A 13,364-nucleotide genomic window follows, 5' to 3' on the forward strand; every position below is an offset into this window, starting at 1 on the left:
TGTGTATTTGGGCACTGCACTTATGAATGTTACAGCTTTAAATCAGGTGACTATTTGTAATATTCGGTTAATAGTATAATAATATGTTTGTATTATACTTACTTATCACAAATAATAAAGAACATCGGATGTTTTAACAGGTTCATAAAATCAGACAAGAGTATTTAAAAGCAGTGTTAAATCAAGATTTTGCGTATTTTGATAGGCACCAAACCGGAGATTTCGCATCCAAAATGACTGAGTAAGATTTCGTTGATTGATTTTCGAAAATTATAAACTTGTTACCGTTCTAGAACCGTCTATATCAGGGGTGAAACATTTTTTTTGAGATTAGTCCTTCGTTTTGTTGTCCAAAATTCATGTTTCCTCTTTGGCATAGGATACAAATTCTGAGCTTACTAGCTTTGGGTAACTTGCTCCATACTTTAAACTAAACAAGGTAAATACTCCTTTTCAGTGACGTCATTAAATTGGAAGAAGGTATTGGTGATAAAGTCTCTGCATTTGTGTACAGTCTAACCACAGCCATTGGTTGCATAGTTATGGCGATGTTGAAGGGATGGAAACTGGCTCTACTGTGTCTCACAACGACACCCGTTACCTTCCTGCTTGTGGGCTTGACTGGACGAGTATGTGACATTAATTTAGCTGATCAACTCCATTGTTATTATCATTGCAATCCTTTTCGGGCATAGATGGACTTTTATGATTCCTAGGCGTGGGTCTCTCCCTAGGTACGACAGAGACGGTAGATATTCATTGGTAGAGTGGTTAAGTTATTTATTTAAGCAGTAATTATATACACTGTCGGTTATCGATACGTTACTTACCTCGAGAGGTTTTAATATTCTCGAATCTGCGTGTACTAAATTCAGTAATTTATTGAATGAATTGAGTATTTTTTACCTAAATTGCTCTATTATTTATCGAAACAATTCATCAATTCTTTAAGATTTTAACAGCGTTTAAATTCTTGCATTCTTCTAGATAGCCGATCGTCTGTACAAGAAAGAGGCGGAGCAGACTGGTCGAGCGAGTGCAATAGCTCAGGAAGTGCTGAGTTCTATTCGTACTGTGTACTCTTTTAATGGCCAACAGAAAGAGCTGGAACGATATAAAAAGCCTCTTGCAGCTGCCAAGAAGATATATATTAAAAAAGGTTCCTTTTTGTACACATTTTACGAAATTTCATATCGTTATCACTTTTGCATGGCTTTTGCATTACTTTAGGCATAAAGTAATATAGATTTTGCTAAAAAAGTTGTGCAACTTGTGCAGGTGCTGGTGATTGTTTTATTTGATAATATTCTATAGGAGTACTTAACTGATTTGCCATATTAAGATAAGATAAAACAACACGAAGTTGTCTCGAAATAGTAGAAAAATAGAGTATTGGATTTAAAGAACAATATTTTAATAATCACTTATTAACTGAATATACAGTTACAGAATTAACAGAAAAATATCCATTTCAGAATTTTTTACGGGCCTCTCCATGGGATGTTTGTTTTTCTGCATTTTTGGCTCATACGCGGTATCATTTTACTTCGGTATATATTTAGTTATCAATGATCCAGCAAACTATAATGCTGACGTCATGTTTTCGGTAAGATTTTCAAGTTTTTTTCTTTACATTCTCCTCACCTTCTATGTAAATCGGGCTACATCGTTTTTATCCTATGAAAAAAGATTATTTTACAAGCGTACCTAATACGAAATATAAGTGAACGTAGAACATTCTTTCTTTATTATTTTTTCAGGTATTTTTTGGTATAATGACAGCTCTGGGGAATTTAGGCATGGTGGGCACCCTAGTTAGATCGTTTGGCCTGGCGCGCGGTGCAGGGGCTCAGATATTTAACCTGTTGGACACTGTGCCTACAATCAACCCATTATTAGAGCGAGGATTCGTTCCCAACATGGCAGAGGGTTCCATCGAACTGAAGAATGTTGTGTTCCAGTATCCTTCTAGATCCAATGTGCCTGTTAGTAAATTAGAATTAGAACTGAAACTATTGAACTAGAATTATTTATTTGCGATCTTACAGCATAATTTATAATGATTGTGATAAAAAGTGCATGCTAAGCTTGTAAAAAGAATTGGTATTTGATTAAATTGAGGCAGCCTATATGTGAATAAATCGACAACAATCTGTGTAAAAAATGTATTTCCCCTTCTGGTCAAATTATACGCTTTATACGAATTATAATTAAAAAAAAAACATTTATCCACTGTATCTTTAAACTGTTTTTAATATTTCTCAGGTATTGAAAGGGGTTAGCTTAAGTGTGAAGCGGGGTCAGTCTGTTGCACTGGTGGGCCACTCTGGTTGCGGGAAGTCTACTATAATACAGCTTATATCTCGATATTACGATGTGTCCAGCGGCAGTGTAAGTTGTGGAATTCTATTAAATATTTTAACAAATTCGCCAATAAGAGATAATTTAATTACTTAATTTCGGAATATTCACGCGTTGTTATGGAAATTGTTCAAATGTGCATTATTTAAATTGTTTTAAAATAATTATGCCGTACGAAAGTTATATTAATAGAATTAGTTGTTCCTTCGATGCTAGACACAGATTTGATTTATTTGAAAGTCGTACTTTCATCATATGGATTGTTCGGCGCTCTTACCTAAATCTATTCTCTCTAAATCATTGAAGCTATTAAAATTAAAGCTATTAAAATCATGTGAGTTCATCATCCAAACCAAAGTATTCTATATTCATTTCCCTTTGTTAAGAAAAATATCGGCTTTAACAGCCTTTTTTGTAGAGTTGGTAAAATATTTCTACCCTTTACCAATGATGTGGAACTTACGACTCAGTTGAATCATAGTGACTATCGAAACTCTTAAAAGTAAACTATCAAATTATATTATCTCAATCAGGTATGCGTGGATAATATAGACGTTCGGGAGCTGTCGGTCCGCTGGCTCCGCTCACAGATAGGGCTCGTGCGACAAGAACCGGTGTTGTTCAACAACACGGTGCGGGAGAACATCCGCTACGGCCGCGAGGACGCCAGTGACTTAGACATCCAGGCAGCCGCCAAACAGGCTAACGCACACCAGTTTATTATTAAACTGCCGAAGGTTCGTCACTGCTTAAAAACTTTTGAATAGAATTCTTGAAACTGTCTCCTGTCAACCATAGCTAGGAAGTAGGACAAGTTAAGTTCGGATACGTTGTATGTTGTCAAATGTAAGGAATAAAGATAAGAAGTGTCTTTAGAATCTACGCATTTCGTTGCAGCCGCGATTGATAGATTTGTCCATTAACTGTATATAATCGTGACAATTAAAAGCGAACTTCAGTCATCAAACAATTCATTATCCACGGATGACGGCGATTGAAGACCAACATTTTCATTATTTCAACATTCTCAAAAAAAAGTTCTATCAGATTGCTGGGACAAAAGTATTTGCTTCGCTATCCCGTAGGGCTACGATACTCTAGTCGGCGAACGCGGTGCTTCCCTGTCGGGTGGTCAGAAGCAGCGCATTGCGATAGCTCGGGCGCTGGTCCGCGAGCCGCGACTACTGTTACTTGACGAAGCCACCAGCGCACTAGACACCGCTTCCGAGGCTAAAGTGCAACTGGCTCTTGATAAGGTCAGATCATGGTGCAAACGTTTCAGCAGTATCGTTCATTTTTGACTGAGAGTGATTCCTTATACTGTTTGGGAACTCAGTAATTTTATGTTTTGAATCTTACGAAGAACATCTTTCAAAATTTGCCGCTTTCCTACTAATTAATATAGACAACGCTCTTAATATAAAATTGTTTGTGGCAAAACGTTTGTTTGTTTTGTTTTTTTCTGCAGTTCTACCTGGCAATACTTGAATACCAGTGGCGATAACTGCAATATATGCAAAATTACATTACCTTAAATAATATACATCTCATTTCAAGTAGTGTTAGTAGTCTCTACTATTCCCTAATTAAAAATGTTTCGATGCCAGGCAGCGCAAGGACGCACGACAGTTGTAGTGGCTCATCGTTTATCGACTATCAGACACGTTGACATGATATACGTGATGAAAAACGGAGAGGTCGTAGAGACAGGCACGCACGATGAACTCATAGCCAACAAGGCACACTACTACGACATGGTCTCGGTACAGGAACCCCAAGAACTAGCCGGGAGAGAAGGTCAGGTCAATAAGGTCTTTTCACTAAACATCATTACAGCACTACCTATTAATTTCGTTACTATTTATTTTTCACTTAATCTCCTTACCAATTGACAATGACAAGCATGGTATGATACCTAAGAGAGAAATTTTGTTTAGTTCTGTTTTTGGCTAAGTCTGGTTACGTATCACAAACTGGTAAGTAGTAGATAGTTTGTCTAGTCGCATGGGGAATACTGCCAGGCTACGGGAACCTTATGATGGTCATTTTTATTTAGATATGGGGTTTCAATTTTGAATTGTTTTTGATTTTGCAGAAAAGGCAAGGATCACAGGAAAAGAATCGAAATTATCTGAAACCGAAGATGAAGAAGAACTGGCAGTAAGTTAAATGTATTTTTTGTATTGAAATGTGAAATATACTTGTATAAATATTTGATAATTTGCAAGCCGATGGAAGATGAGAAGCAGCCTGAAGTGCCTCGAGTATCGTTCTGGCGCGTCATGGCTATGAAGTCGAAGGAATGGAAGTGGATGGTCGCCGGCACTATTTGCTCCGTTGTTATTGGGTTCTCGATGCCGTTATTTATTGTCATATTCGGAGATTTGTTCGGTGTGAGTGACTTTTTTTATATAAATCTTAAGGCAGGATCTAACTTTTGAAGAGAACGTGGAAATTAGAATCTGAATTCGTGGTCATGAAGTCTGATTGCAATAGAGGGATATTTGTAGGCAATGTTATTAAATTATTATTCTTGGGGTTGCAAGAGATCTGCTCCAAGTTCAATTAAAAGTAAACTTCTCTCTCACAGTTTCACAAGCCAGGTTATGGTCACCTTTCAGAATAATAGGATTTAATCGAATACTGCGGCTTTAGAAAAGTTATTGTCCTGTTATATGTTACTAGCTGTTGCCTGCGACTTCGTCCCTGTGGGTAGAAGATATAAGTTATGATTTATACCCGCCCTGTTTTTTTCACATTTTCCATTGTATCTTCGCTCCTATTAGTCGCAGCGTGATGGTTTATAGCCTAAAGCCATCCTCGATGAATGGTCTATTTAACACAAAAATAATTTTTCAATTTGGACCTGTAGTTCCTGAGATTAACGCGTTCAAACAAACAAACAAACAAACTCTTCAGCTTTATATATTAGTATAGATGTTATGAAAGCTGTATTACTCCACTTACCAGATAAACAGCTTTAAGGTTGCGGATTCCATCGCCACTAAAGCTAACCGTTTCGATTTTGCAGTCTATGTCAGACCCTGACCCCAACAAGTTAATGGAGAAAGTTAAAGGGGTGTCAATAGTCTGCCTATTCATTGGAGTAGTGATGGGCACGTCGAATTTGATCGAGGCATGTGATTATTAATTCTATTAATTGTTCAACAAAACCCAGGTGAAGATGTAACAAGTAAAAATATGATACAACATTATTTTGTAGGCGATGTCATTCGGTGTAGCAGGAGCATATTTGACAGAGAGGTTACGTTCTCAAATGTTCGGACATTTACTAAAACAGCATATTGCTTATTTCGATGAGCGAGCTAACTCTACTGGCGCTTTGTGTGCTAAGCTCTCTGCCGAAGCCGCATATGTACAAGGGGTGAGTTCAACAACACAAACGTTGCAGTGAAGAGTACTGTAATCAGGGTCGATAGCTGCATTATAAGTCCTTTCGCCTTTGACACATGTAATATCGAGGTTTGAGCATAAGTGACTTTCCGTCAAATATTCAATAGGTGCCCTGTAGACAAAGTATTTTTTACAAGTGATAGTATAGCTATTGGGGTCTTAATCGGGAACTAAATAAATTTGAGCAATTTGCTACGGGCTCATTTTTTTACATTTAAATCTGTTCTTATGATTATTTAATGCAGGCCTATTTTTCCATAGGCCACAGGCCAGCGGATAGGTATATGCTTACAAGGCGTGGGCTCCATCGGTCTGGCACTATGCTTGGCCATGATGTTCGAGTACCGAGTGGGGCTGGTCGCGCTCGCCTTCCTACCACTCGTCGTATTCGTTGTGTACCAGCAGTCTAAAGCTATCAACCAAGAATCTTTTGGAAATGCAAAGTGTTTAGAAGAAAGCACGAAGGTATAACTTTCCAAATGGTGTAATTAGATGACTGTGACGACCTCTTCCAGCATTCTGCCCAATTGTACAAAATGGTTATCTTCTTCCATTGATTTACATTATTTCCACAACTCCCGATCTAAGTAATTTAATTATTTAACCCGTGGAAGGTTTAACTGTCATTCAAACCACATACATGATGATGGCACATGATCCACATCAGTTCATCAGAAGTCTTTTTAAATTGCGTCCCTTGGCAAAAATAAAAGATACTCCAAGGTATTGATGAGGATTGAGGGGGTTCAAATCCCACCCAGGGCAGAAAACTAAGTGATGAGTACAATCATTCGTTCCGTTTCAGGATCTAATCTAGTCTATCCATATCTATAGATATCTGATACTCACATAGTTTTAAAGTTGTGGAATATAATGCGGGTGGTAATTTAAATAACGGTGGAAGTGGGTTAGATAGCGATAGAGGCGGTGTCGAACGTCCGCACGGTGGTGTGCCTGGGTCGCGAGGCGATGTTCGTGCGCGAGTACGTGCGCGCGCTGGCGCCGGCGCTGCGCGTGGCCACGCGCGCCGCGCACTGCCGCGGGCTCGTCGCCGGCCTATCGCGCTCCATCTTCAACTTCGTCAACGCCGCCGCCCTCACCTATGGGGGACATCTTATTGTTGCTGAAGGCGTTGCTTATGAAGATATCTTAGTGTAAGTAACCTACTATTTTTTGTGTTTGACTCAAGGTAATTTTTCATCCAAGTATAGCTTTATATTCCCTATATAAAACAAGCTTGTGAAAACATGAAGATCTTGTCTAAAATTAATCATGTTCTTCAAAAGGTTGATATATTACTTTTTGAGAAAAATACCTTTAAAAGAGAAATTAAGCAAATACCAGTTACTTGCAATCAATATTGTGTGTGTTGTGGCACTAAAGTAGTGGTGAGTTCAAGAAACATTTTGTAGACATTAGTTTTTCTAAATTGTGAAACGTCATACGTGCAAATTATCCCCAGTACTACACAGTCGCTGCAAATGGCGTCGGGCCAGGCGCAGAACGCGTTCACGTTCGCGCCGGAGTTTCAGAAGGGCATAAACGCAGCGTCCAGAATCGTCGCGCTCCTCAACACCAAGCCGCTGATCTGTGACCCGGACATACCTATCGTCACTCCCTTTGTGAGATACTTCTTCTTGTAGATGCCTAACACCGTCTGAGAGTCAGACTTGTAGTTGTGGAAGAGGGACAACGCTCTACGCAGTGTGATGCTGCTCCTCGCTTCCTCAAATGAGACAGTCTTACTTTATGGGGTGGACCGTTTAGATTTTATTTTGTTTAGCTATGTATTGGTATTTTTGTTACATACAAGTAGGTAAGGCATAAATACAGGATTTAAGTATTATTGTATATGTGCCTATTAGGGTAGTTTAGTTATAATAAGTGATAAAAATAAGTTTGAAAGTAATACCTATTGATCTTATATGCGAAAAAACGTCATCCACAAAAGTTCACCAATGATCAAGTACAATAAGAAATATTATTTCAGAAATCAAAAGGCGAAGCGAGCCTTAAAGACGTTGAGTTCAGGTACCCCAGTAGACCGGGAGTGCGAGTGCTGCGGGGGCTAGACTTACAGGTAAGTAAAGCTGTGATGTTTCAGAAACATGGTTTCTATATCAGCGAGTATCGGAACAAGTTACACCATATTCACTAGACAATAGTTAATCATGTTAATCATAATAACTCATTATCCACGTAAGTGCATTGAACTGCATATTTCTTTTCTCTCTTCTCTTCGTCCAGGAATCTAACACTCCGAGTACAAGTTCAACTTTCATACAGTTAGAACATCTTCTCAAATATATATTTTTGCAGGTTGATAAGGGTAAAACAATAGCACTAGTTGGTCGCAGCGGTTGTGGTAAGAGCACTGTCATGCAACTCATGCAGAGGTACTACGACCCCGACGCAGGACTAGTCGTTAGTAACTGTCAATGTGCTTTTCAATAAAGTGTTTTATATGTAATGTCCAAATGCAGCGTTATAAAAAATAAGGAAAGAGAGAAAAAAGAGATCACAAACTTCTAGGTTTAAAGTGCGTCTCTAAGTAAGGGAAATGCAACTCAGTATGATGGTATGAATGTGTAGTTATTGGCATGGTAAACAGTTACGCTATTATAAGTTACTCTTCATAGCAAGCAAAGTACTGCTAGCCACAAAAATTGGTCAACCAATATGATATTCACTAAGCACAAGTTTTTCTCAGTGACATACAGAAAATATTATATCGAAGAAGATCATTCTGTTACGTACCTACAGGGGGAATGCAAAGGGGATTTGATAAAAAAATATCCATCGACAGATTTACAAAAAATATTGGATCGTATTTTTTCTTTTATCTCGTAGACCAAAATCAAGGGTTGCAGTGAAATAAAATCTCGTGTGACGTAACTTACCAGTACGCTTCTGATTAGCATGTCATGTTAGCTAGTTACTAGCCCTCATTACATTACATTTGATCACCTCGAATACCTTTAACCTTCCTTACTTTTGACTTCTGTATTCCGGCGCCAGCAGTGTCTGGACGGCCTGCCTCTACCGAAGCTGCGCGTGTCGGAGGCTCGCGCGGGCTTCGGCCTCGTCTCGCAGGAGCCCGTGCTCTTCGACTACAGCATCGCCGAGAACATTGCGTATGGTGCTAATGATGGACCTCCCACGCATCAGCAAATCGTCGATGCAGCTCAGCAAGCTAACATACATAATTTTATCGTGTCCTTGCCTCAGGTATGTTTAATTTTGCGTAGTTTTTGGAGACTGATAAATTCACTGATATTTTCAATTGTTATTCTGTATGTACTTATAGCGTTTCCACTAAGTTTTACTACGAAGAACAAAGAAAACAAATGCCGGCCCGTTGTTGCTAGTTGTTTTGCGCTCCATTTGCAAATCACTTGCACAATTGATTCAATTTATACTTACCGGCTAAACCAAAAAGGTATTTCATGTATAGAGAAAACAACTGAAGAAATGTCAAAATTCCGACCAGTAAAAACAAAATTATTTATGAATGTAATTAATAATGGCATTTAGGGGTACGAAACAAACATTGGTTCGAAAGGCATGCAGTTGTCAGGCGGGCAGAAGCAGAGGGTGGCTATAGCACGCGCTCTCATTCGACAGCCGAAGATACTCCTTTTAGACGAAGCGACCAGTGCGTTAGATACAGAAAGTGAAAAGGTTAGTACAGAGTTATTACAGTCGATTCAGTCAACGTTTTAAAAAAATGTATATTTTTAGGTAAGCTTGTAAATTATATTTTTATACTTAATTTTTCTATTCATATTTTACCGTTGTCACACCTGGGTCTATCTATGTTCTTTTTCTCCGAGAGCTCACGCTGACCAATCGCTCAAACATTACTAGAGTGACAAGTCAAAAGTCACGAAACAATTCAATATTTCATTTCTATATAATTTAAATTCTATAAGTATGTAACTTGTACAGGATCTTAAGGAATTAAATTAGTTTATGTGGCAGCAAAAAGTAAATTACGTCTTTGCTTGGATACGTAAGCCAAGACGAATTATTTCGTGACAGGGTTTACAGAAACAACAGCTGAATCTGATTGAACCGCGTAAAGTGCAAAGACTCATTTACGTGACTTGCCGACATCATGTCCTTAATTTTGAGTAGTTCTACCGACGTTTATGCATGTCAAGTATGTCCGCATTTGTAATACAATTAAGCTTTGACTTTTACGTAAATATAGGTGGTTCAAGAAGCTTTAGACGCAGCGAAGGCTGGCCGTACCTGCGTGACAATTGCCCACCGTCTCAGCACGATCCGCGACGCTGACCTAATCTGCGTGGTGAACGCGGGCAGGGTCGCGGAAGCCGGCACACACCAACAACTCCTCGACTTCAAGGGACTCTACTACGATCTGCACACCAATGCTACATAAATTTCCATTTATTATGGTTCCCTATAGATATAGAATATTTTTATTTATTTGAATAATGAATGGAACCATAGACTGAAGCCAAGTAAATCATTTACGAATCTTATTTCTTTTAAATGCCACTTGCCCACTTGAGTAGCAATTTAGCCTGTATATTATAACTACTAGCTACTCGCAGCCCAACTTTTATCGAAATCGTTTTTCCGTTTAGGCGTAAAGAGGTTGCAAACCATCATTAGCATACTTTTTCCTTTATAACACTTGTGCGATATCGTTATACATATTTGTTGTACGAAGGTAATCAGTTGTACGAGTATGGTAGCGTATGTTTATTATTTCCATTGGAAGGTATAAGTGTTTTCAAGTTTTGCCCCTATCGTCAATAATCGTAGAAAGAGGTTATCAGTGCGAAATTTTCTGTTACTGATGTTTGTCTATCTAGATAATTGGTGCGGTTATTATGATTACAATCTAAAAATTCATACCAGGATGACATGTTGACCTTGTCAATATACCGACTGGCTGCTTATAATGTTAACATAATATCATTAAAACGTAGCGTGATTTTCATTACAGTTCTTTATTTCCTAAACAGGTCAATGTTTAATCTTTGCAGCGATTTGAGCTACATAACTTTAACAAAGAAAATTAATTTTAAGAGCGCACTACCAAAATGTCATTCGGTAAGAAGCGGCAAGAAACTCCATAGGTTAGGTACTTTTTAAGAGTGATAGAGTTTCATTAGCGGTATAGAACCTTAACGGCTGCATTTTCAAAATTGTTTTGGACTTCAACCTAAGCACAGATAACTAAATAGTTTGACCTACTTGTGTTTTGTAAATTATGCTATTAATGAAAGTAAGATTATATTCATACACTCATTTATTTCGACAAAATGAGCTCATATTTAATATGAACGTTGTGAAATTATCTGAAACAAAGAAAATTCATGTTATTTTATTTAAAAGTTCCTGCAGTTATAAACTTAATATGTACTCGTGTTTTGTTAATATTTGCCATTCTCGGGGTATTCTTCAATCAAAAGATTTCAACAAGCAGGTACCTTTGATCGCCTCACCAGTAACTGCGAAACTACTAAAGGCCTAACTGGGGCAGACTACTATCTTTATACTACATCCAAGAATCGGTTACTAAAAAGGGTAAAAATGACAATAATATGTACCGATATGTATTTAGAACGAGACTAATGTAGACTGTAACAATCAAAGTACTCACGGTGTAGGAGCTACCATCGCCGCAGCAGTAAGCTGAGAGATGATGGAGCCGGCAGCCAGGTTGCCGTAGTATGCTTGAGCAGCAGCTGCGGTTGACCCGGCCGCGATGCCCGCGGACCCGAAGCGCGAGCAGGGGCGCCACCACCGGCGCCAGCAGACCGCCGGTGCCGTACAACACCGCGCCACCTACCACGTTCACAGCTATGGCCGCGAGAAGACCCATTGTTGTCTGGAATTATTAGTAGCAGAGTTATTTTTGTATTGAAGTACATAGTTCCAATGAGTTATTTTTTTTCTTAGGATACGAAAAATAAGTTGATCGTTTTAAATTAAGTGCACATTTAAAACGTTTTTCAATAATGCTTCGTAACCAGAAACCAGGATCCATTTCACACGTAGCCGCCATTTTGTGTGTTGGGACTCGTGAAGCTCACGAACAATTTTTCCCTGTATAATCCTTTCCTCTATGTAACACTTCTCTGTGTCACGTTAAAATGTTTATATTTAAAATATAGTTTCTTAACTGTGCAAAGTTCCGTTCGGTTTGAAAAAGTTTAAAGTAATTAATTATTGGACATAACAAGGGTCTCTATGAAGTATAGGTTACCCGCTAATTGTATTTTCATGATTACAGCACGCTAGGTAAGTACTTAAATAAATAAAAATACATACCTACTGAAAACAAAACGAGAGGCCGCAAGAATCAATATAAACTCTTGTTCTGGAGTTACGGAAAGCTATGGTAGGTATGCTATGCCGATGCTAACTACCTAAGTAGGTACCTACCTATACAGCTTAATTAAATTTTTACTTTAATTCTTTAACACCTTTAACTCTACAGCATTGCTTGGTATTCGTTTAACCACGTAGTATCTAAGATTATTATAGTGTACGTACCGAGTATCAGCACTATATGAACAATTTTGTTAAGATGAAGTCAGGGTAGAAGCCGCCATTTTGTATGAAACTTAATCAACAATTCAATTACAACGCAATACTGCAAAGTCACTTTTGTTTTTATCAAAAACGATCAGATGGTGCCGGATAGCTAGACATACAAAGATTTAAGAAATATTAATTTAAAACCGTTGACAGACAATGTCGTAGTTTAGCTACCACGCCTCATGAAAAAACTGTAAATTGAAACAACAACAATAACCGAAAAAAGTTAGGAAGGAACCAACACTTTTCTATCTAAACACAAATAAAGCACAAAGCACTTACTTGATTATAATCTTAGGAAAGTAACGCACTAAATATTCAGCAGTAGTCGCGTTCAACTGAACCGCACTTTTGCTCTGAGTCTAGAAAATGACCTGCCGCCACTCGTTCATCTGTCCTTTTATACATGGTCCCATTCAGAATTACTCTGCAGTCCGAACTCACTTTGTTTTCACTTTTCAAAAGCGGATTCGACTCAGATAAAAATGATAAGATATAGCGCCTCGAATCTATGCATTTTGCTAATTACAAAAGACATTGTAAAGAATGAGATTGTACTAAATATTTATAACAAGTACTTTCTTTTACAAGTCGATCTGACAAGTGGCGATAGAGTTAAAGTTATTATTTTAAGATCTCACATTATTGATCATGGCTACCTTATTATTCCCATACTCGTACTCATTATAATTATTTGGAAATGGCATCCCATTTTGAAGATAACAGTTTTTTTTTTATATTTGTGAGAAATAAAACGAATCATTCGACTCGAATCCAGTAGTACCTTCCTCGACTTAAAAGTACATTATCGGGGGAAGCCCCGTCTCGAGATCAGCGCATTGCGGATATACCGAACAACTGCGTATTAGTGGAGTTATATTTTAGAGATGTGCCAATTAAAAATGATACATCAAATATTATTTCTACTGCGGTCTTCATTATTTTATATTTATTAATAAGAGGTCGTCTGGTTAGATGCGTATACATACATATATGAGTTTAACATAGAC

General features: G+C 38.0%; 1 protein-coding gene and 1 pseudogene across 3 annotated transcripts; one reads left to right on the top strand and one right to left on the bottom strand.

Moving 5' to 3' along the window:
• Positions 1-7: 7 nt before the first annotated feature.
• Positions 8-10,280, top strand: LOC113500109 (multidrug resistance protein 1B-like). 3 transcript variants are annotated; one of them, XM_026880780.1, is made up of 21 exons: positions 8-46; positions 141-241; positions 458-629; positions 988-1,159; positions 1,476-1,606; positions 1,761-1,985; positions 2,266-2,391; positions 2,895-3,098; positions 3,447-3,617; positions 3,969-4,158; positions 4,457-4,521; positions 4,590-4,754; positions 5,393-5,497; positions 5,585-5,746; positions 6,037-6,240; positions 6,688-6,929; positions 7,238-7,397; positions 7,766-7,855; positions 8,797-9,003; positions 9,310-9,456; positions 9,989-10,280. In XM_026880780.1, exons 1-21 carry the CDS (start codon positions 23-25, stop codon positions 10,178-10,180), a joined length of 3,255 nt encoding a protein of 1,084 aa, XP_026736581.1. In that variant the 5' UTR covers positions 8-22; the 3' UTR covers positions 10,181-10,280. The 3 variants fall into 3 exon arrangements, with proteins under 3 accessions (XP_026736581.1, XP_026736582.1, XP_026736583.1); XM_026880781.1 differs by adding an exon at positions 8,095-8,199 and having other exon boundaries at positions 9,310-10,082; XM_026880782.1 differs by lacking the exons at positions 8-46; positions 141-241; positions 458-629; positions 988-1,159 and adding an exon at positions 8,095-8,199 and having other exon boundaries at positions 1,537-1,985.
• A 1,129-nt stretch (positions 10,281-11,409) lies between these two features.
• Positions 11,410-12,745, bottom strand: LOC113500155 (annotated as a pseudogene).
• Positions 12,746-13,364: the final 619 nt, after the last annotated feature.

The sequence above is a fragment of the Trichoplusia ni genome, chromosome 13 (assembly GCF_003590095.1).
Source record: "Trichoplusia ni isolate ovarian cell line Hi5 chromosome 13, tn1, whole genome shotgun sequence".
Taxonomy (NCBI): Eukaryota; Metazoa; Arthropoda; class Insecta; order Lepidoptera; family Noctuidae; genus Trichoplusia; species Trichoplusia ni.